The sequence below is a fragment of the Thalia democratica genome, chromosome 4 (genome assembly GCF_965202585.1).
Source record: "Thalia democratica chromosome 4, ktThaDemo2.hap1.1, whole genome shotgun sequence".
In the NCBI taxonomy this organism is placed as follows: Eukaryota; Metazoa; Chordata; class Thaliacea; order Salpida; family Salpidae; genus Thalia; species Thalia democratica.
In genome coordinates this window covers 46320736-46342824 of record NC_139168.1, presented here as the reverse complement: position 1 = coordinate 46342824, position 22089 = coordinate 46320736, and the positions used below count along the sequence as shown (strand labels likewise).

Here is a 22089-nt window from a genome sequence, read left to right as displayed (position 1 = left end):
AACTATTAAGTTGTTCTTACTTTGCTATTCTAGAAACTTTAACCAATGCAGGTGAAGTATCTTTAACAATATTAATGAAAAAATTATATTCGTCTTTAATTGACTTGAATCTTTGAAATTGCATAAAAGCATGATTTTTCTTGAGAAAACAACTATTATCTGCTATGTGTAAATTTCTTTTGATGCTTTGAAAAGTAGTAAAAAGATACTTTTCAATTAACTTGTTGTTCTTGTGAAATAACAAGACACTATTCGGACATTTTAAAAACATAACTCAGCTCTTTCAGAATTAAAACACTTTTTACACTTTAATAGTAGTACATTTTCACAGTTTTTATAGTATTTTGTTTGCAATACTTTTAAATAACTAAGAATTAAATTGATTAAATAAAAACAGCATTAAAAACTATTAAAGTCATGAAAACTTTTATGAATTAAAAGTGTAATTCAAAAAATATATGACATTTATTACTACAGTAATGTCAATTGACTTTGCTTTTGTAGTTAAGTAAAGCTTAAATAAAAAACAAAGAAATGAAAACTATTTTAAATACGTGAAACAAGATTGAAATTATTATCATTTTATGATACTCAGTTGAGTCTTTGCTTAAAAATACAATTAAATTAAGTTAGTTATACATAAAAACAAAGTTAAATCTGTGCACATAACACCAAAAAAATATGTGCACCTCAACTTCAAAACTTGCCAGAATTATGCCCAAAACTTTTTTTACTACTCACCAAGAATACCTGAATACATTTTCCTAGTAAATTAAAATAAATTTCATGCAACCTATAACAAATTATGTGAACACCATGAAGACTACTGATTAAAACCTAATAGATCTAAACCTAATAAGCTTAAACTGTTACCAATATATAAAGAGACATCACGTTAATAAATATTTTCTATAAATAGAAAATTGTGCAAAAACTAAAAATTTGTTGAAATAAGGACGCTACATTTACAAATTTACAACTATAAAATCTCGAGTCAGAAACATACAATTTAAGTAAGTAACAAGTATTAAGTAGAATTGAAACATAAAAAAGACAATTGAATTCAGGTATTGAATCAAAACTATAGTTATGATTTAATTTTTTGTATTTTATTTTATAATTCAGTATAGCTATAATTTATTAGTAAAAGTGTTTATAAAAAATCAAGATTAAAACTTTTTAAGGGCATAAGGAAGGTAAATTAATTTTTTACAACTATATTTACAACTTTAATATTTGTAGTGTTTTTATAAGCTACAATTTGCTTTTTACAGCTTTAAAATATAATTTTTAATATATAGCTGTTTTAAATCGGAGAGTACACTTAAAAGTTAAATAATTAGTTTTGTTTTAAATCTACTGAAAGAAACTTAAAACTAATACTGAATACAAAATTTCTGAAATAATTTAAGATCACTCAAAACTAAAATACATCAACTTATAGTATATTATTTGATGCTAGATAACAATATGAATTCATATTTGTCTTGGAAAAGACATTATAATGTATCCTGGTGTATGACTTGATAATAAAGGGTTTTTTGTACACTAAGTCCTTAGACCAACCTTTTTAAGCGCTTACTTTTTGTTTGATAAAAGAAAACATATATCTAAAACTATAATAATCTAGTTAAATTGGATACAATTTCAGTCAGTATAAATCTAATATTAAGGGTATAGGAGAGGTAAATCACCTTTTTCACAATTTAATTTTATTTTATTGAGTTTTAAATAAGCTAGAAGTTGCTTTTTACAGAGTTTTAAAACTGAAAATAATTTTTAAAATATAGCTGGTAAAAGTTTAAGACTCAGTAGGTTCCTTATGGGAAGTGCAAACTAAAACAGAAAATAACTAGAAATCACTAAAAGTCTATCTCATCCTACGTTTTATGAGATAAACGCCTCAAACTTTCAGGATATGTTTCTTGCAATATCTAAAAAAATCTGGAAAAACAGAATTTAAAAACAGATCAAAATTTTATGACAAAAAACAAAAAATTACTATTTTTTATTTTTTTATAATTTTTATTTTAAATAATTAAAAAAAATTCCTTCCAAAAGAATTTTTAAATACTGCAAGGCACATTTCCTGAAATTTTGAGGTACCTATCTCAAAAAATGTAGGAGAAGGTAGATTATCAGTGAAGTTGTCTTTTTTTACCGTTTTAGTTTGCCCCTCCCATAAGAAACCTATTGTTGCCTCTGACTTTGACCAACTATATCACAAAAGTTATTTTGAATTTTTTAAATCAGTAAAAAGCATCTTGTAGCTTAGTTAAAACTCTATAAAACAGAATCAAATTGTGAAAAATAGATTTACCTCCCTATGCCCTTAACTTAGTTTCTAATAGTTTTAATTAGTTTAGGCTTAAATTTTTCAAACAACTACAAAGTGTATTTGTATAGGGTCTAGCTTGGATTTAAAGATTGGATTCATTTTTAGAGTTTTAACTTAGCTTTCACAAACTTTTCAGCACTTAAAAAAATTTAAAGTAACTTTTGAGACATAAATATTCAATCAGTGGATTCAATAGGTTTCTAAGGTACAAAAAATCCAAACCGAAAAATAAAGACTATTTCACTAAAAATTTATCTTCTCCTTCATTAAAATTTTTATGGTTGTTCACTACTGAAATTTTGATAAACTGCTTTAAAATTTTTTTTTTAAGTTTGAAAAACTTTGTTTCTTTAATCAAAAATTCACCCCTTGATTAATTGTTATCTTAAATTTTTGTTATTTATATAGTTAAAACTTTAATTTTTTTGTTCATTAAAAACTATTAAAATAAATTTTCTTTATAATTGATGTTTATAGCTGTAGATACATTTTTAATTAAATTTTAGAGAAAAGTGATATAAAAAAAATAATTTGTAGAAGAAGATTTAAACAGAATTTGTTAAAAAGATATGTTAAAAGTTGATTGAATTTTTAAGTTGAAAGTTTGATATTTCTTAAATATTTCAGTTGTGAATGACTAACAAGGACAAGACCCATGTCTCAGTTACCAAAGTCTTGTGGTCTGATGATTGAATTTGTATGATCAAACCTTATAATATCTAAAAAAAATTTTTATTTTTAGAAATAGAAAATTTAAATTCTAAAAAATCCTAAATAAATTTAAATAAATTTTGTTTATTTTCAAAATGTGTAAAAATTCCACCTGCATTATTTCTAAAAAATTTAAAATCAACCGTGAACATCCAAAAAAATAACTTGTAGAAGATACATTTTGGATTAAATTACTGTTGTTTCATCTTTGTTGTTTGCACTTTTTATAAAAACTCACCAACTTAAATCATTTATTCTGAATAACTACTTTAACTTTTATCTTGCTCTAAAAAATATCTCATAGCTGAGTTAAAAATCTACAGATACAACCAACTTGTAAAAAACTAACATACTAAGATTGCTGTAAGAACATGTATTATAAACATGCTATTATAACTATGGACCTAAACAAGTTTTCAAAATAATATCTCAGTAAACACTGTTTACAACAGTAGTTAAGGGCTTCCCAAAATAAGAACACTATGTGCAAAATATAATTCTAGAATTCTAGTTTGTTGATCGAAAATTATTTTATTAATATTTTATCATTTAGGTTTATAATAGTAACCTAATTTCCAACTTAGTTTTAAAACATTTTAATAAATAATTTTTTTATGTCTTTTTTGACTTTAACAGATCAAATTTTGCAGATGTTATCTTTTTTAGAATAACAAGGTATAACATAAAATTTATTCAAAAGCACTATTAATATAATGAATTAAGTTATAAAGAATTGTTTTTATTAAAACGGTAAGTAAACGAAAATTGGCAGCAGAAATTTAGTGGATTAATATCAAAATTAACATAATTCTATCTATCAGCACAATCATTTACAAAAGTTATATTAGAGTGGAACTGATAAAACATTTGCATTAGACTTTTATTTTTGCTTATTAATATAAGGCATTTCAGTTGTTTTGAAAACAATTAGGTTTTCCCCAGTTTAAAGTTAAATCTGCTGATTTTATTTTTTAAATGATCACTAGGGCTAAAAAATACATTATTTTTCTAAATAATCGTTATTAAAATAGTTGGAAATCAGAATTAATTTATCAAAATTTTTAAATTGTTCAAACAAAAATTTTCTAAGGTCAGTGTAGCTGATGACCAAAAGCTTTTTTCTTTACACAAGGACCTTTAAACAATTTTTTTCAGTTTTTTTATTTGTTAATCAGACTAAGTGGTTAAAAATGTTCTATTACCAATTTAACGAATATTTTTATAATAAGTTTTATTACTTATTTGTGAGGTATAATTAATTATAAATATAATCAATGTGTTATACCTAACAAAATCAAAAGGGTAGCTTCAAAAACCTGAGCTGGAATAACTTTAAAATTTTTTAACGTGTTATTTTTATTTTAAATTACTAAAACATTTTAAATTAATTATTGTATTTTTTGGTTTGGTGGGTTAGAAATAAAGGTAAAATATAAAAAAAAAACTTGATGACTCAGCAAATATGAAAGTTACTTGCAGGTTTTTGAAGCTACCAAATCGGGTGTCTTGTCAGACATGAACTTTTTTGCTTCAAAAAAGCGCCAGTTTTTTTTTTTTGGTTGGTTTAATGGTTTACTGAGAACGAAACAATAATGCTTCAAAATTGCACTAGTATCAACCAAACCAAGTTCAAAACAATTTTGAAGATGAAAATATCTTAACCTGTTTAATAGGTATTGTTATTTTACAAAACACAGGGTTGTCTTGTCACACAATCAGAGAAATTTTAAATTCTAGAAAATCTTAGGGAGATTTGGGGAAACTAAGAGTATTTTGACTTTTTCTTAGAAACTCAGGGTAAGGACAGTTTTTATTTTTATAAAAATCTCAAGGTAGTTTTAACTTTTTTTTTAAATCTCTTGACAATTTTTTAGCTAGATTTTAAATGAGATTTAATTTATTTAGTTACAATGTTTTTTTTTATATTATAACCAATTTTGTTAATGAACTTAATTCTTATTAATTTTAAATAAATTTAATTTTTTTTGAGATTTATTTCCATTTATACAGTACACTACCGCTTAAGTACGCAAATTGAACCCGACCAAAAAGTGCGTACTTAGCACGGGTAGTGCGTACTTTTTAAGGACATAGTATAATATGAAATTTAGTTGTTTGTTTTCTTTCTTACAACTAGCCACCAAATAATTAAGCCAAATAAACAAGTCTTTTTATTTTAAATAACATTTAATACATAATTCTAATCTGCAAAACTTTTTATTAGATTTTAAAAAAATCTATTTTGTCTATAAAAAGTTTCTACATAATTAATACATACTATTAATATAGAAAGTCAATGTCAGTCAATGGTATAAAAAAGACTATTAAGCCATATTTTGTCTTGTTAGAAGTAAAATACCAAACTACATTGTGTTTACCAAACATTTTGAAAACATCAATGTTTGTACATTTTAATTAATTTATGACTTAACTATGTAGTATTTGTAGGTTTTTTTAGCTTTGTCATCTAGATTTATTAATTTAATAGCATTACAGCTCAAATATCATTATACTTTTGTCTTTTCTGCAACCACTACATAAGTATTTAGTTTATTAATGTTTAGCAACAGGACTGTCACAATTGGCCACTTAGACTACTCAGGATTACTCACCCTAGTTTAAAATTTGTGAAAGTCTTAGGCTTACCCAGCAGGTTGACCATTCTACCTTTCTTGATAAGTGCGTACTTAAGGCGTGATGCGTACCAAAAAAAGTGCGTACTTAAGCGGTAGTCTACTGTAGTGTCAAACTGTCAACTCACTCGCTTAACCTTCAGAAAACGTCTATCGTTGCAAAGGGGAGAGTGAGTATTTCTAATGCTTTTTACTTAAAAAAAATCTGTAGTTGAAATTAATTGATTTATATAAATAGTTTTTTAACTAAAAAACAAATATATTCTCGTACAGTTACAAAAACACAATAAACAATATTTTGTAGCCAAAAGTAAAAATAAATAGTTAATTATTTTCGAGAAAAAAAAAATTATGTAAAAAAAAAACTACCAGTGAAAAGTTTACTATTAAGTTCAGCTAAAACTATTCATTTACATTGTACTTTAGTATTTTCAAGCATTATTTTAATTTCAAAATGCTGTAAAAACCAACTGATCAAGTCAAAGATCTTAAAAATAAGATCGACTTGTAAAAAAAATGGCATACCCAATCTTTTTCCCCTATGCCAAGTGTCGGCAGGTCATTAAAGGAACAATTTTAGTTCGCTCAAGAAAACTTCTTATTAAACAATTTTTTGAAGAAAAAGGTAATATAAAGATATTTTATTATCTTTTTGAAAACAAATTTATAATAATTGAAATAAAACTTTAAGCAGGCCTGAGGGCCTGACAGTTTTCTAACCGCTGCACTATGCCAAGTCATTAAAAGTAAAATTTATTTATCTTCTGGGATGTCAGTTTTGGGGAAGTTTTTATTTAAATATTTTATTGCAATTTTTGCATAACATTTAATATATCTAGTGTAGGATAATTTAAAAAATTAGATTCTTATTTTATAAATACACACTTCAAAGTTAGAAACTATTGTATATATACTTAAGATAACCTGAAAATATATTTGAAATAATTTGTAATAATCCTCTTAAGTAACTATGACCTAATAACAAAAAAAAAATTAATTTCAATCGAATACTAAAATAAGAAGCTAACAGTTGATAATATTTAATTTCTAGTTTTAATTATAAGTACTTCATTTGATAAAAAAGATTTAGAAAAAAAATTAAAAAAATTTTTGATAAAATAATGTTCTATTGTCTGGTTTTAGCCCACGCATCATCATTTTTAATAACTATTGTCTGACGCACTAGACTCCTCGGCCGTCATGGATGCCACGGGAAGGCAGATTTTGCATTTGTATATTTTATAAAATTTTCGTTTAACCACAAAACTATTTATTGCGGTGATACTCCTTGTTCAAGATAACTAGTAGTAATTGTTCCTAACCTTCGTTAACTAAGTCTAATTGACGATTTTTTTCATTTAAGCTGTTAGGCCGAAATATAACTAATATTGTGACTTAAATTTTAAAAATATTTATATCTCTACCCCTTTAAAGGCTATGTCTGTTTTATATGTTTTCCATACAAATAAAATACTTCTTTCGTAGATACAGACCTATTTATATATACATAAACTTTTTGAAAATAATTTAAAGAGCGTTTTTTCCGAAAATAAAGTTCAGTTTTTTTTTTCGTTACTTAACTTACTATTTTAATAAAGCTATACATTTGATTACTCTTTAGGGTTAAATGTATTACTTTCTGTTATATAAGTAAACACAAGGTTTTAATTACAGTTAAAAATTAATTGATTTCTGTTAAATGCAACTCCGTTATTGTAATAAACTAAATCTAAAACATAATATTTGATACTTTTAAGTAAGATTGTATTTATCGAAATTTATCCATGTGTTGTCTAGTACAGTATTAGTAGTATGTATTGTATAATATTACTGTGCTAAAAAAATTATAAGTATTTTTTAGCATTTTATTTAACCACTTATTATTAGCATTAAATAATTATTATAATAAAATTTTATAAAATATTTAATAAAAATTATGTCTAATAGCATACAATTTTGTAAAAAATACGAAAGTCTAAACGGATCTTTGTCTCTATCTAGCTTTTTAGAGACTAAATCTATTTATTATTTCTAATATTTATGCTAAAGAGTTTTTTGTTTTAACTAATAATTTAAAGTGTATAGTTGATTAGATTTTTACTAGTTAGGTAGTTTTAAATTAACTATAAAACTTATATAATTTTAGAAATTTATAATTTAATACATTTTTTAAAATAATAACTACTTTACAGAAAATCGTAAAAAATTAAAAGCATGTGCTTTTTAAAAAAAAAATTTGAATTACTTTTTAGTCATTCGAGTAGATTTTAAATAAATTTTAGGTTTGATTGTTCTTATTTACAAGGTGAAAATATTATAAATAAATAAAAGTTTATTGTAACTTTTAATTGTTTTTCAAAGAAATCAAATTAAAGTGTTTTTATTTATAACTTATTTAAACAACTATCTAAAAAATTCAAAAAAACATTTATTACATGATTTACATTATCTTCTTTCAAAAGTAAAAAAAAAGTGCAAATTCATTAAAAATAAAATAGATAAAGTATATGGTAAATTAATTGTTTTGAAAATGACATATACTGTATGACATGTACTTTATACACAATTATTCTTTCACTTTAAATTTTAAACTATAAAATTAAATATTTTTATAATGTAATTTTTTAATTCATTTGTTTACATACTATCTTTAGTTGGTTCTAAAATTAATGATCTTTTATTATTCACTTTTTTTTTTGCTTCTCAATTGACTTATAAGCTTACTTATCGTCTTTAATTAGTTTGTCTTGAACTTTGAAAAATAGTACTTAACTGCATATTTTGTGCTCAGCTAACCACTAAAAACTGGTGTATATTTGAAGCAAAAAAGTTCATGTCTGGCAAGGGGTAAGAGTCTAATATGCACAAAGGGACACTTCATAAGTGTCTTTGAGCATCAATTTTGCTCAAAGACACTTTTGCACTATGGGTCAATTTTGCACAAGTTGAATTTTTTATGAATTTCTCTTTTACTATCACTAATTACCCCAAACCCTTACCTTTGATCAGTATTTTTTTAATGTTTTTTATAATTAGTTTTTTATTGATTAATAATTTTCATAAGCCTTTTTTATTCTAATTCTGTCTATCACTCTTACCCTAAATCGGTATTTTTTTGTTTATCTATTAGTAACGGCATGGTAAAAAGCGCGCCGCAAATTTTAGATCACTATCACAAAATCCACAGCAGTAGGATTTTATATTCTCAAAGATAAATAAACTTTTACATAACAGTTATAATAATATTTTGGGTATACTATCAAAATCCGCCCGCGTTTAAAATCTACCCGATATTTTTTCATATTTTTTTTGTTTTTTTTAATATTATTTTTTCAATTTTTTATTTATTTTTTATCTATTTTTCACTATCACCCCTAACTCTTACCCTCGATCGGTAAGCAAATCTCGAATTTGACTGGGTGGATTTTGATCGGGCTAATTTTGAACGCGTGTGGATTTTGATTGCGGGTGGATTTTGAACGTGTCCGATATTTTGTTTATCTTAAGATTGGTTTTCTCATTCTAAAGTTATCAAAAATGATTTAATCAAAAATCTTTTTATTTTCATTATTAATACCATTAGATTATACTATAGCCACAAGTTTATACTATGTAGTTATTTCTTTAGAAGTATTCAGTCTACTTATTTACAATTCTTATTTGTTGACAAAGTATGCACAAAACAAAAACTATTTTAGTATACTATAAATATGAAATTTAAATATTTCTCTAAAAATATTGCTTCTAACTTTTTTTTAATTAATAAAGATTTTAAAACATTTAAGTTTGTTGTACATCGAAGAACTTATGTTTGTAACTTAAAAAAAAAATGTTAGTACAACAAAAAAGATAGTCAATAAACAATAATGTTGAGTTAAAGGTAAAATTACCGAAGAATATTATTTTATACTAGGAAAGTTGATCTATTCTTTTTTTAAGCTGAAAGCTTAAAAAACATTTAAGCAGAACTTAATTTTTTTAATAACAAAAAATTAAGCTAATATGTAAAAATATTGTTACAAAAAATTTTAATTTTACAAACAAGATGTTAAAATAGTAAAGTATATTACAAATTAAAACTTTCGTATTTTAACATTAGAACAAATTTATCACATCAAAAGTAATAAAGATTAACTTCTGAAATTTGATAGAATATAATAAAAAAAAGCAATAATTTGATACTTTAGCTTATTAGTCTTATAGCTATAAAAAAGCTGTAGTTAGTAATTTTCAAATTTTACCATGCCTTTTAGTTTATTCTGTACTTTCTATTTTTTAGTTTTATTTAATTTTCTATTTTTACTATCACTGTTACCCCTAACCCTTACCCTCGGTCGGTATTTTTTTTTTGTTTTTTATGCTTTTTTTTTTTATTTCGGTTTTTTTTTACTTTTTTTTTCTGTTTATTTATTTTTATTTAATCTCGTGCAAAAGTGATTCTCCTTACAAAAGTGTTTTTATGCAGAAGTGACCCTTTGGGCAAAAATGTCCCTTCGTGCAAAAAAGTCTTCGTGCAAAATTGTTCCTTCGTCCATATTTGACCCTTCGTGCAAAAGTGTCTTCGTGCATATTTAACCCAATCCCCTGGCAAGACACCCACCCAATTAAAATAGCTGTCAGGGATTTCCCTCATATTATTTATTTTTGTTTTCAATGCCAATGTCTAACGTTTAAGAATGGGAGCCGTTTATGAACCACTCGCGATTGTTTTTTACTTTTACTTTTCTAACTAGTTTATTCTAAACTCTATTATTTTTTTTACTGAAAATCTTAACACAGTAAATTTAAATTTACCGTTTTAACTGGATTATTTTAAAGTTTTAAATTTGTATAAACAGCAACTAAAATAGAGAAAACCATAAATTTTCATGAAAAGTCTGCAGCATGTCTTATTTAATAAAAAACATTAAACAATTTGTTTTTCTGTTTTATATTAAATAAATATATATATTAAAAACAACAAATTAAGTAAAACGTAGTTATTTAATTGCCACAGTATTTTTTTTGGTGCTTGTTTGACGTCTTGGAAATAAAGTTTCAAAGTGGTGTTTTAAGCTTGGCTGCATTGAAAAAAAAAAGTTGTCTTGTATATATTTTTTATAATTTTAACTTTTTAACCTATACCTTTACCCCTCTTATCCAAACACATAACAAATAAATCAAAAAAAAGTTTTGATAACCAAAACTATAAATAGCATGGAAAAAAAATACATAAATTAAACCTTTTTTCAGTATTTGCGAAGTAATTGTATGTTTATCTATGATCCTTCAGTTTAAGGATATACTATCAAAATCCACCCGCGTTTAAAATCAACCCGATTTTTATTTTATTTATTTATTAACTTATTTTGTATATTATTTGCATTTATTTATTTATATTTCACTATCACTGTTACCCATTACCCTCGACTGGTAAGCGGTTCTCGAATTTGACTAGGTGGATTTGAACGTGTGTTAGTTTTAGTCAATTAAAATCCCCTAGTTTGAAGAAAAAGGAAAACATATACTATAGCTTAAAGAACAAGCTTATTAATAAAGTTCGACAATCTTAAAAAATGCAATTTATTCTTCTATAAGTTTCTCAATACATCGTTGTCCATTAAAAGTTCAATTAATAATAACTTTGATATATATATAGAATACTACGTTTTACAAATACATTTGTTTCACAGTTCTGTTAGACAGAACAGCTCTTCTCTTTGTTTATTTTTACAATATCTTAAAACATAAGTCAAAATTTAAATGAAATTAAGCAAAAATTTTAAGGATTGTTACGTCACCAAAAAAATCATTAAAAAATACAAGACACACTAAATTTCCATAAATTTCTTCCTTACTAGTTATGCAATAGTTTTTAGTTAATGCTAGTGCTTCTAGCAGCGTATTTCTAGAAATACTAGGGTAGAAGTCTTTGACATCAAACTTAATAAACTATACTTTTGTTTGTTTTCAATATTAATAAACCAAAACATAGGACTGCTTTTATTTAATATATATATATTTATAAGAGCAGTGCTATATTTCATCAGAAAAGTATTTCTATGCACAAAACAAATAATAAACTAACTACAATATGATAGCATTAAAAATTAATTCGATTGAAATCTAAAAGTGCTTTTGAGAGTAAAATCTAGCAGACACAAACTCAATCAGGTGTATTAGATGCGTTTTTTATTGGTTGGTTGCAATAGTTCTGTTTTAGTTTTTTATTAAGGGTATTAACACAGCAGTACAAAAATTTTATTTGATCTTATTAAACTCTTGATCATGTCAAACTCATGTAAACTAATTCATTTTACAAACATATTTAAACTTTCCCAAATAATTTTTTATAAACAGTATTAATACAGCAGTACTAAATTTTTATTTGATCTTATTAAACTCTTGATCATGTCAAACTCATTTATATCAAACTCATATAAACTAATTCATTTTACAAACATATTTATACTTTCCCAAATAATTCGGTCACCAAAAATTAAACTTTAGAAATGTCCGGCCTGCGAAAAATTTATGGGTTTCAAAACAATCAAGCCTGTTGTTTGGGAATTTCAAAATCCGCAGAAATTCAACAATATGAAATATAAGCGAACATTGACTTTTTGGCAACTTAAAATTATATCAAGTGCTATAAACATTTTTAAAGAATATTTGTTTTCAAAAGGGCTTCTGTTTACTGGCTGTTTTTAGTATTTAAAAATTTATGCAAATTGGAATGCGAGCAGTTTTTTCTATTTTTAAGGTAAAAAACATTCAAAGTTTTTACAATAATGTAAAAAGTGGCTTTTAAAAATAACACAACAAAATTTTAAATCAATATCTAAACAATTATTTTTACTATTTTCTAAAATATAGTATGTCTTTATCGAAAAAAAATTGTCTGAAAACTCAAAATATTAGATCTTTGTATTTTTATAAAATTGTTGTTAATAAAAAAACAGGTTTCAAAGTTTAGCTTTCAAAACCCTAAAAAGGAAGTTTTACTTTCATCTAAATATGTTTTTGTAAATATATTTATAGATTTTATTGTATGCGCTTTAGAACATAGTAAATATATAGAGATATATGCCTTTAAACTACCCTAAAACTCTGAGTTTTGGAAACAAAAACTAAATTGATTAAAATTACAAAACATTTAAACGTTTTAAATTTAAAACAATTTTATTACTAACTCTAAATCAAATTAATTAACAGTGATAAGAAAAAGCCATAAATGGCGCTATTTTGTGCTGTTCAACCAAATATATATTTTTAGGTAAACTGTGTAATATTTTTGGGCTGTTTTATACTTTACCACAAAGAAAAAATAGGCTTAAACAAATCAGTTTTCATAACTCTCAAAGACAAATAGAAAAGTTCTAGTATCTGCGTGGTTTATCTGTAAAGATAAAAACCCTTTTCTTTATTTACAAAAACTTAATTATCGTAAATATTATGGGTGGGTGTCAAATATGTACAAAAAGTCACTTTTGCACTGGTTGAATTTTTTATTTTTATTATACCTCTTAGTTTTTTTTTCTTAACTTTGTATTATTTTTTCAAACTATCACTGTTACCTTTAACCATTCCCTATTTTTTTTACTATAACTGTTACCCCTAACCCTTATATTTGGTCGGTATTTTTTTTTAGTTGTATATATATATTTTTTAAACTTTTTATTTAACAAATATTAGTGCAAGGCTTTGCTTAGTTATTAAATTTATATAATCATGAGACGTTGGGCTGTGTCAATTTTTTTTTTAACTTTACCCACAGACGGTCGCTTTCAGTACTTCGTATTTTAACCCGCTTCGTTAGATTTCAACAGCGGTTTCACGCGACTGTGCCTACCTGATGACTAAAACCGGTCGTAGGTTGTCTCGGATGCTGTTGTTGTTGATCTTGCAGTAAAGTTCAGTAATTATTATTGATAGCGCGAAACGTCTTAACTCTGTTGATGATGGCCGTAATAACTACTTAGTTATTAAATAAATATTTAAAAAAAACTTCTTAGTTAGTTTTAGAAAAAAAGTATCACATTATCTTAAATTTCTTATCGATTTATAGTTTTGTAGGTAATTACACTAAAACACTTTACTAAGAGTGTAGGAAAATTTAAATTGCATTTGCACCAATACTCGTTGAGACAACCTTTAAAACCTTCGCGTTAACCTCTGTGAGCCATCAATTCTCACTACAAATTGATCATGTGGAAGCACCTTTATTACAACTCAACTTCTGTCCCATTTACGTGGATGGTTGCCGCTCTGGTTCTGCAGTAGACACCTACTGCCAACGTACAAAGGTCGCAACTTCCCAGCTTTGTGGTTGATAGTTCTGCATTTTTGACGAATGTTGTATACAGTGCCTCTTCTTTTAATTTCCACGCTTCTCTCCATACAGGTCGCACCGCAGAATTAGAAAACTTTTCCAGATTGTTTAGAAACGCAAAACCATCTCGCAGCTGTCTTCCATATGTATTTTCAGCTAAGGATACTTTACAGTCGCTGTCAGGGGTTTCCCTCAACTGAAGCATCACACTTAAAAATATATCGGTATCTAGGCTACCTGATTCCGTAACATTGGACCTTAAAAGTCTTTTTGTTGCTTGCTTTACAGCAACTTCTGCTCTTCCATTTGACCTTGGATAGTATGCTGAAGCTACTCGATGTGTAACATCCCAGGTTTTAAGAAACTCCTTGTAGAACTAGTCGAAAAAATCCACCACCACTTCAACAACTATATTGTAAAGATATTTTATATAAAAAATAACTCCTTGTTGAATTTTGTGAATTTAATAACAATGTAAAATATCAGAGACAAGTATAAACTAAAATGAGCTAAAGCTTAATAACTCTACAAGAACAGTCTTATGGTCAAACAGAAAAATCTGATGCTTGTGAAAAATGCTGAATATTCTAAGGCAAAAATTAAAAAAAAAAACTTTGGTAAAAACAGGACTAAAATAACGGGATTTTTGTTCTTTAATTAAATTCATTTAAACAACTTAAAATACATTCGATTTTATAATCTGACCTAAAAAGTAATAGAGTTAAGAAAAAAATTGATGAACGTTGTATAAAAAAGACGTTTGTAAAGCAACAGCTAAAAGCAGCAATGCAAAGTTTATGATTAAATTGCAACGTAGTAACTTGTTTTGTAAGTATATGTTTTTTTAAAGTCCTTATTACTTTTTAAACAAAGTTAGTTATGAATTAAATTTTCAAAAAAAGATATATATTCAGGATCTTTCAGTACAACTACTTCAAATTCGTCATAAGTAACTTCCTGCAGAGAATTAGTAAAAAGTTTTTCATAAAGTAAATCTACATCTTCTTTGCTTAAATCAACGTTATTCGTCTGAAACAAAATAGTAGTGAAATGTTTTTTATCAATTTTTTGCGTATTTTTATTGACCAGCAAATTAAAAACGGATTTACATTTTTCTAAATCTTTTTTAAACCATTGTAAACGACCTATAAAAAAACTAATTGAATCTATTAAGTCTTTTTGGTTATAATCATACATTGAAAAAATCAATTTGGAACTATTGCAATTTGGAAGTTTAAAATAGCTCAAAAACATTTCATAGTTTATAACGCCTGTAGGTTTTGATATGTCAGCAAATTTAGATATTAAATCAAGGGATTCCTCAATTGTTAGACCGTAAGTTTTGTTTAACTCATTAAACCCAATGGAGCCGCTAAGACAAGGTAATCCATGTTTTTTTGCTTCTTTCATTAATTTATTATCTTCATTTGAAATACTTGAACATGGTATGTTAAGAAAGCTTGAAAACATTTCTCTAACATGTGAAGCATACAATTTAGGGTCATTTTGTTCTTCCTCACTAGGGTAGTAAGGATCCATATATGTAACTTTAATTTTAAGTCGAAACTGACACAAACTGTACCAAAAAAGTTGTCTTAACTTATTTGAGTTCTCACCAACCCAACTAACTGTGTTCCAACTATTTAGAAACTCTATTGCAACAGGTTGTACTGGAACTCCCGGTATAAACGGGCCATTTTTAAATTCAACAATCGAAGATCTATTTGTGATCACACCTTCTGGAAAAATTATAAGCTGTGGCCATTCACGGCTCTGTGCTCTGTTATTAATAGCTTCAATTGTAGCTTTTCTCGATGACTTTTTTTCTCTTTTGACAAAAATTAATTGGGCAGCTTTACTTATTGCGGCAGCAAAGGGTGCATTTAGGTTTTCGATTCGAGAGACAGCTGAGGGAAATGGTGAATTAAGACTAAAAAGAATTCCGTCAAAAATTGATGAGTGAGAACAAGCAACTAAAATAGGAGCTTCTTTAGAATTTACTCTTTTTCCAACAACTTTGACCCAGTAGAATCCTATAAAAAAATAAGTCAACCTAAGCAACCATCTTAGAGGATTAATAAGTGTTTGACGGAACTTTCCTACCGGATGTTTAGAATTAGCTTTCATTCCTATTGAAACAATGAAAGCATATAACCAAGTTAACGAAAAAAATAAGGTTCCAAGGATAATTTTTACAGGAACAATAAGTACTGACATAAACAAGATTTGTAGTTTTCTCCAAAATGAAAGCTCGTGGCTAAAAGTAAAAGGATGATCTGCTCTTAAATACTCATAATAAGACTCGTGCATTTCGACAATATTAGAAATATCATAAACTCTTTGAGACATTTACAAAAAACCTAGGAATCGCTTCAATTTTATATATCATTTATTTTATTGAAGTAAAACATTTCTAAGTCAAACAGATTGTTAAAGTTTAAAAAAATGGTTGTTGATAAAAAGATAAAACTTTTAAGTGTTTACAAATAAGCAGTATTGTAACTAGTGTTGTAAGTAGTTTCTTAATCAACTAATTGAATTGAACTACAAACAGAAGCAAAGTAAAACTAAAACGATACAAAAATCTATGAAAATTGAATCTAAAATGCTTTATCTTTAAAAGCTTTTACATTGAGAAAGCATGAAAAAAAGTTTTGCTTGTTTAAGTTTTTTTTAATAATATTGTAAAAGTACTATAACAGACTTTAAAAGTTCAATTATTAAAACACTTATTTATAGAAAATTAATCTAATAAAACAAATTTGCTATAACTATTAGTTATAATAATCGAATTCTGCTCTTTCATCTAAATCTATATTCATAATTGTTCGTAGAACACAGCTTTTAACAAAAACAGCAGTTCTTATTTCTGATTCAATGTATTCTAAACCATTATTCTCACAATAGTTTGCTACTCTTGACCAAGACAACTCTCTTTTGTCAGTTTCTGCAAATTCTGTAACTGGCTGTTCTAACTCAAGATAAGGTATCTGATCAATACAAGCTGTAGTCTGTGTAAACCCAATTTTGTATAAGGCATTGTCTATGTCTTGTTTTTCTTTTTGTTTTTTGATTATAAGAGATTTCTTTTTAATAAAATTTTTGTAAAGAGTTTCAAGAACATTTCTAGCTAACTCCATACAGTTATTGTTAAGAAGAGTGCTTAATATTTCATTCATTCTTAGCGGCAAACCATTTTCAGCTCGTTGTTCAGAAAACCTTGAATAATCATCAGCATGGATTTCTTTTTGTTTTTCAATACTATATAGTTCACTACAAGAAGGATTATATAAGAGCCAAACTAAGTCTTGGTTGTTACATTTCACTAGCAATTGTAAGTAATCACTACTTTTAAAACAAGCTGTCTCACAAGCATAAAACATAAGTTGTTCATACTGACCTAGCTTATTTAGCACAAAGCATACTTTTAAATGATTTTCCTCTACAACATACATTTTATAAGCAATATCAAGACATAAGACACGGTGCTTAGTTAATTTATTACTGTAGTCAGTAAGCATGTCTCCTATTTCACTACAAAATGTATATGCTTTAGTTTCAGTCCAGTGTTGCATCAACTCAACTTTGTTCTCTTTGATTATATACTTTATAGCTAAAATACTCATATCTTTATCTATCTTACCTTGCTGACAACCTTTAGAAGAGTTCATTAAGGCTTGTATAAACATCATAATCGGTGAAGGAATAGAAATACAGTTGCTTGAAGCTTTTTCAAACCACTTCATTACTTCCATATGCCTCAGTACTCCTCTTGGGCTATAAGCTGCATGTACTGCAGCTTTTTTGTATTCAGTTTCTTCAAAAAGTTTAACAAACTTATCTATATAATCTAACAATAAATCAGCTTCTTTCAAACCCCAAGGGTCATCATCTATTGAAATTTCTTGTTTTGCTTTACTTTCAAGAAGGTTATTTTTCGACTCAGCCATATTAATATCCATTACATGCCCCATAAAGTCATGTCGATCTGTTGAGTTATTGCTTTGATGTTCTAAAATCTTTTTTTTTATTTTTACATAAATTATTTTTAGTTTCTCTTCTATATCTTTCAAAAATTTATTCTGTTTTTCTAAATTTTCAACTTTCTTTGTACTACTAGCTATTTCTTTATTTAATGTTTTTTTATTAATCAGTTTTACATACTTCGTATATTTTTCATCAAGTAACTGTAACTTTTTCTTTTTAATTTTGTTAAGCGAATACTCAAGTAGCTTTTCATCTACCCAATCTTTTACCTCTAAACCAGGTATTGGTTTAGCATCATTTTTTATTTGGTAATTACTTCTGTTTAATTCCAGACTGTCTTTTGTTGGATTTACAGTGACAGTAACTTTGTTCAAGTTTATACTACTACTTTTTTGTACCTTTGGTTGACTATTTTTTTCTGAAATAACCTCATCTTCTATACGTGCTTTTTGACCATTTATCTGTTTATATTGAGATATTTGTTTTTCAAGAAGATCATTTGACTTTAATAAAGCTTCTAATTTTTCTTGTAAGTCATATTTTCGCTTTTCATAACCAGACTTAGTAGCTTTTATAAAGCTAACTGTGTCAATTCTATTTTTAACAACCAGGGTTTCTTCATTACCCGAATCTATTGTAGTAATACATGACTCATACTCTCTTTTAATATCAGCTAATAAGTCTTTGTAAACAGATACTTCATCAATTAAAATATTAAAGCCAGCCTTGTAGATCGAAAATCTAATAGGATCAAAACCAATAGTAGAACAGCCTGACTTATCAATTTCGCTTGTAATAAAGTCTTTAACATTCTTCACTGCATTTTCACTAATTTTTGAATGGATTGGGGGTAAAACCTTTTCTTTTACAAAACCTTTATTTATTTTTGTAAAAGATGCATCACTCATTTTATAGAAATTTAAAAGTATAAGATTGTTAAAGTAAGACTAAGAACTGTTGCAATATTAATCTTGTTAGTATTTAGACAAATTAAAAGTTGAAGTGGTAAAAATAAAAAGTGAAAAAAAGTATAAAAACATAAACAAACCCAAAAATGTTTATTTAATTATTAGTAAATTTTGTTTAAATTATTGAATACTACTTTATTTCAATATCTTAAATAAAGATAAAATCAATTCAGAAAAAAATTAAAACATTTACTTACTTTACAATATTTATCATTAAAGACCTGAATAAAATAAATTAGTTGGAATATAACAACAAAAGTTATCAATACTTTAATATTTTTCTAGGGACATCTTATTTTCAATTTTCGTTTGATCAGGGGAAAATTTAACCTGTTATTTATAAATATTATAAGTAGATTATAGTTTTAATAAATAAAGGCATAAATTTGACATCGTTTTGTTGATTTTTAACTAACCATAAGCTGGTTTTTACAGGTTTTAAATATTCAAAACAATTTTTGAGATAGAGATGGTAAAAGACAATAGGTTCCTTATGGGAGGCAGAAACTTAAACATAAAAAAAAACTATTTTGCTAAAAAACTATCTCCTCCTACGTTTTATGAGTTAAAGACCTCGAATTTTTAGAAAATGTCCCTTGCAATATTTAGAAACAATCTCTTGAATTTTTTTTTCAATTTGCAAGTTTAAAAATTATGAACAAAAACAGAAAAATATATTATTTTGTTTATTTTATAAATGAAAATATATGTATGTTTTTTATTTATGTAAAAAACTTATTTAAAGTTTGAACACAGTTTTTAACAATATTTGCTAATTGATTCAGCAACAAAATTACTTTTTTTAACTAATTAGTACATATTTAGTACATACTCCCTTATTAATAAACCTCCTAACCACAAAATTTACATATACAGGGTTCTTACTAAAATTTCGAAAAATAAAGTATGAAAAAACCAGTGTAATTTTTAGAGAGATATATTGTAACTTGTTTTTTTAAAGCATATTTCTTATCTGAAATTACTTTAATAATTTTTTTGCTATGTTAAAAAAAAAATCTTAGTCTTTAGTATAGTTATAAATACAAAGAATTCATAACTAAAGTAGAGTTTTAAAACAAACATATTCATTTAAAAATTTCCACTGAACTTTTCTTCAGTTATCTGTGCAAATTTTTTTAAGAGTTACTAAATCACTTAGTTAAAGGCATAGGAGGTCAAACATATTTTTTTTACTAAAAACAACATTTGTTCTTACATGAAAGCATCAAGTACAAACTATAAGCTAGTTTTGATAGAATTGAATTTTTTTATTTATGAGATATTGTAATTTTTGTAAACCTATAAACTGCAAATTCTTGGAAACTTAAAAAATCACTAAACACCAATCTTATCCTTCATTTTTTGAGCTAGAGACCTCAAACTTTCAGGAAACGTTCATTTTATAGTTTAAAAGATTTTGAATGTTGAAATTTTAAAAATATTAAAAATTTCTGCATTAAATCTTTTTTAAATTTAATAATGGTCTTTCTGTGAAAATTTGAAGAAGATTGGTTAAAAAATCTTATTTTGCGTGTTTTTGGTTTGCGTCTTCCATTAGGAATCTATTGAGGTTACCAACTTTGATTTCTTATATCTCAAAAACTACTTTGCATTTTTTTAAGTGGTTGAAATTTTTAACAGCTCAGATAAAACTCTGTAAAATAAAATCAACTTGTAAAAATCAAGGTGGATCCCCCTATGCCCTTAAGGTACTGTTTACCTTTTCCTTCACTTACACTTCACATTTTTACAATTAAATTTTTCATTATAAATTTTAATTTTTCAGAAAAATTCATACTTATAAGTGTTTTATAATTAAAATGATAAATTTTTGCTATAAACAGTGTAAAAGTAGCATAAGTGTTAGAGCGGCATTTTATACATTAATTTTGTAGCAGGTATAAGATATCACATAGCCTTCTAATTGCTTTTTAAGGGCTTAATCTTGCTTTTAGTCACTCATAATTGAAAAAAAAAAGAGAAAACTATCATTAATAAAAAAAATAAAGTGATATAGGGTTTAGCTTTAGGTTTTTTTTAATTTTAACAATTAAATACCGCATTTTATAACATTTAGCTCTGAAATAGGTTTAGATTTTACCCATTATTTATTAAAAAAAGAAAGAAGAAATTGATTTAAGCAAGTTGTTTTTTAAAAACTTCTTTTTCAAGCACTAGCATTGTACAACTGATAGTTTAAATGTGTTAGTAAGTGTTTTTAATTTTCAGTCTGTAGTAAATTTTGATATACTTAGTGTATAAGTAATAGCTACAAGTATAGACTAGCCTGCCTTGGCTACTGTCTATCATGACATTCCTTAACAAAAAAACTTCAATAACTTTACTACAGGACAATCAATCAACAGCTTGACCAACTGATATTAGTAAAAATCTACAGTGAAGTTGTAAAAAGAATGATTCACAGTCTTAAAAATAATAACATCTAAAAATTATATCCACATGAGTCTTCTGCAATTGAGAATAAAATCATTTATCAATTACAAAATATGTTTTCTTGCACTCAGTTTTAAAAAACTTTAAACATATGGAACAATAACAAAAATGTAAGTTTATTCAAGCTAATAGGGTTGCAACGTACACAGGATATTTTGAAACTTATGAAAATCTCAAATGACTTAAGATCAATAAAGATATTAGTTATTAAAAAAAAACTAAGGATAAATCAGGCTACTTCAGTTTTTTTAATAAAAACTCAAGATAGTTTCAAGACTCTGAAAAGCTCAGTCCAGTTTTTTCTTAAGTTTTTTAATGAGATTTAGTTTCATCCTTTTGTTATTTTATAACCAATTTTGTTCAAGCACCCCATCTTTATTAATTGTGTAAAGTTAAAAAGTTAGATTTTTAAGAAATTAAAAAAACTTAAGATGACTTAGGGCAGTTTATGGTCACTCAAAACAGTTTTTGACTCAAAGATTGGCAAGCCTGAGCTCAGTAAAATTATTTAGTAATTCTCTACAATTAAATTGCCAAAAAACATGACTTAAATTCTAAAACCCTGAAAGCTGACTATAAACAACAAACTAGATAATATTTACCAAAATTATTTGGACCAGATAAGCTTCCTGTGGTACTTGAATTACCATACCTGGGTAACATATCTGAATTATTTGAGAAGAAAGA

The 22089-nt window shown here is 26.0% G+C and overlaps 1 protein-coding gene across 1 annotated transcript; it reads right to left on the bottom strand.

Annotated features, from left to right (window-relative positions):
• Nucleotides 1-16743: 16743 nt before the first annotated feature.
• LOC145833396 (clathrin heavy chain linker domain-containing protein 1-like) lies at nt 16744-18888 on the bottom strand. Its single transcript, XM_082940575.1, has one exon. The coding sequence runs from the start codon at nt 18886-18888 to the stop codon at nt 16768-16770; it is 2121 nt and encodes a 706-aa protein (XP_082796701.1). The 3' UTR covers nt 16744-16767.
• Between the last annotated feature and the right edge of the window lie 3201 nt (nt 18889-22089).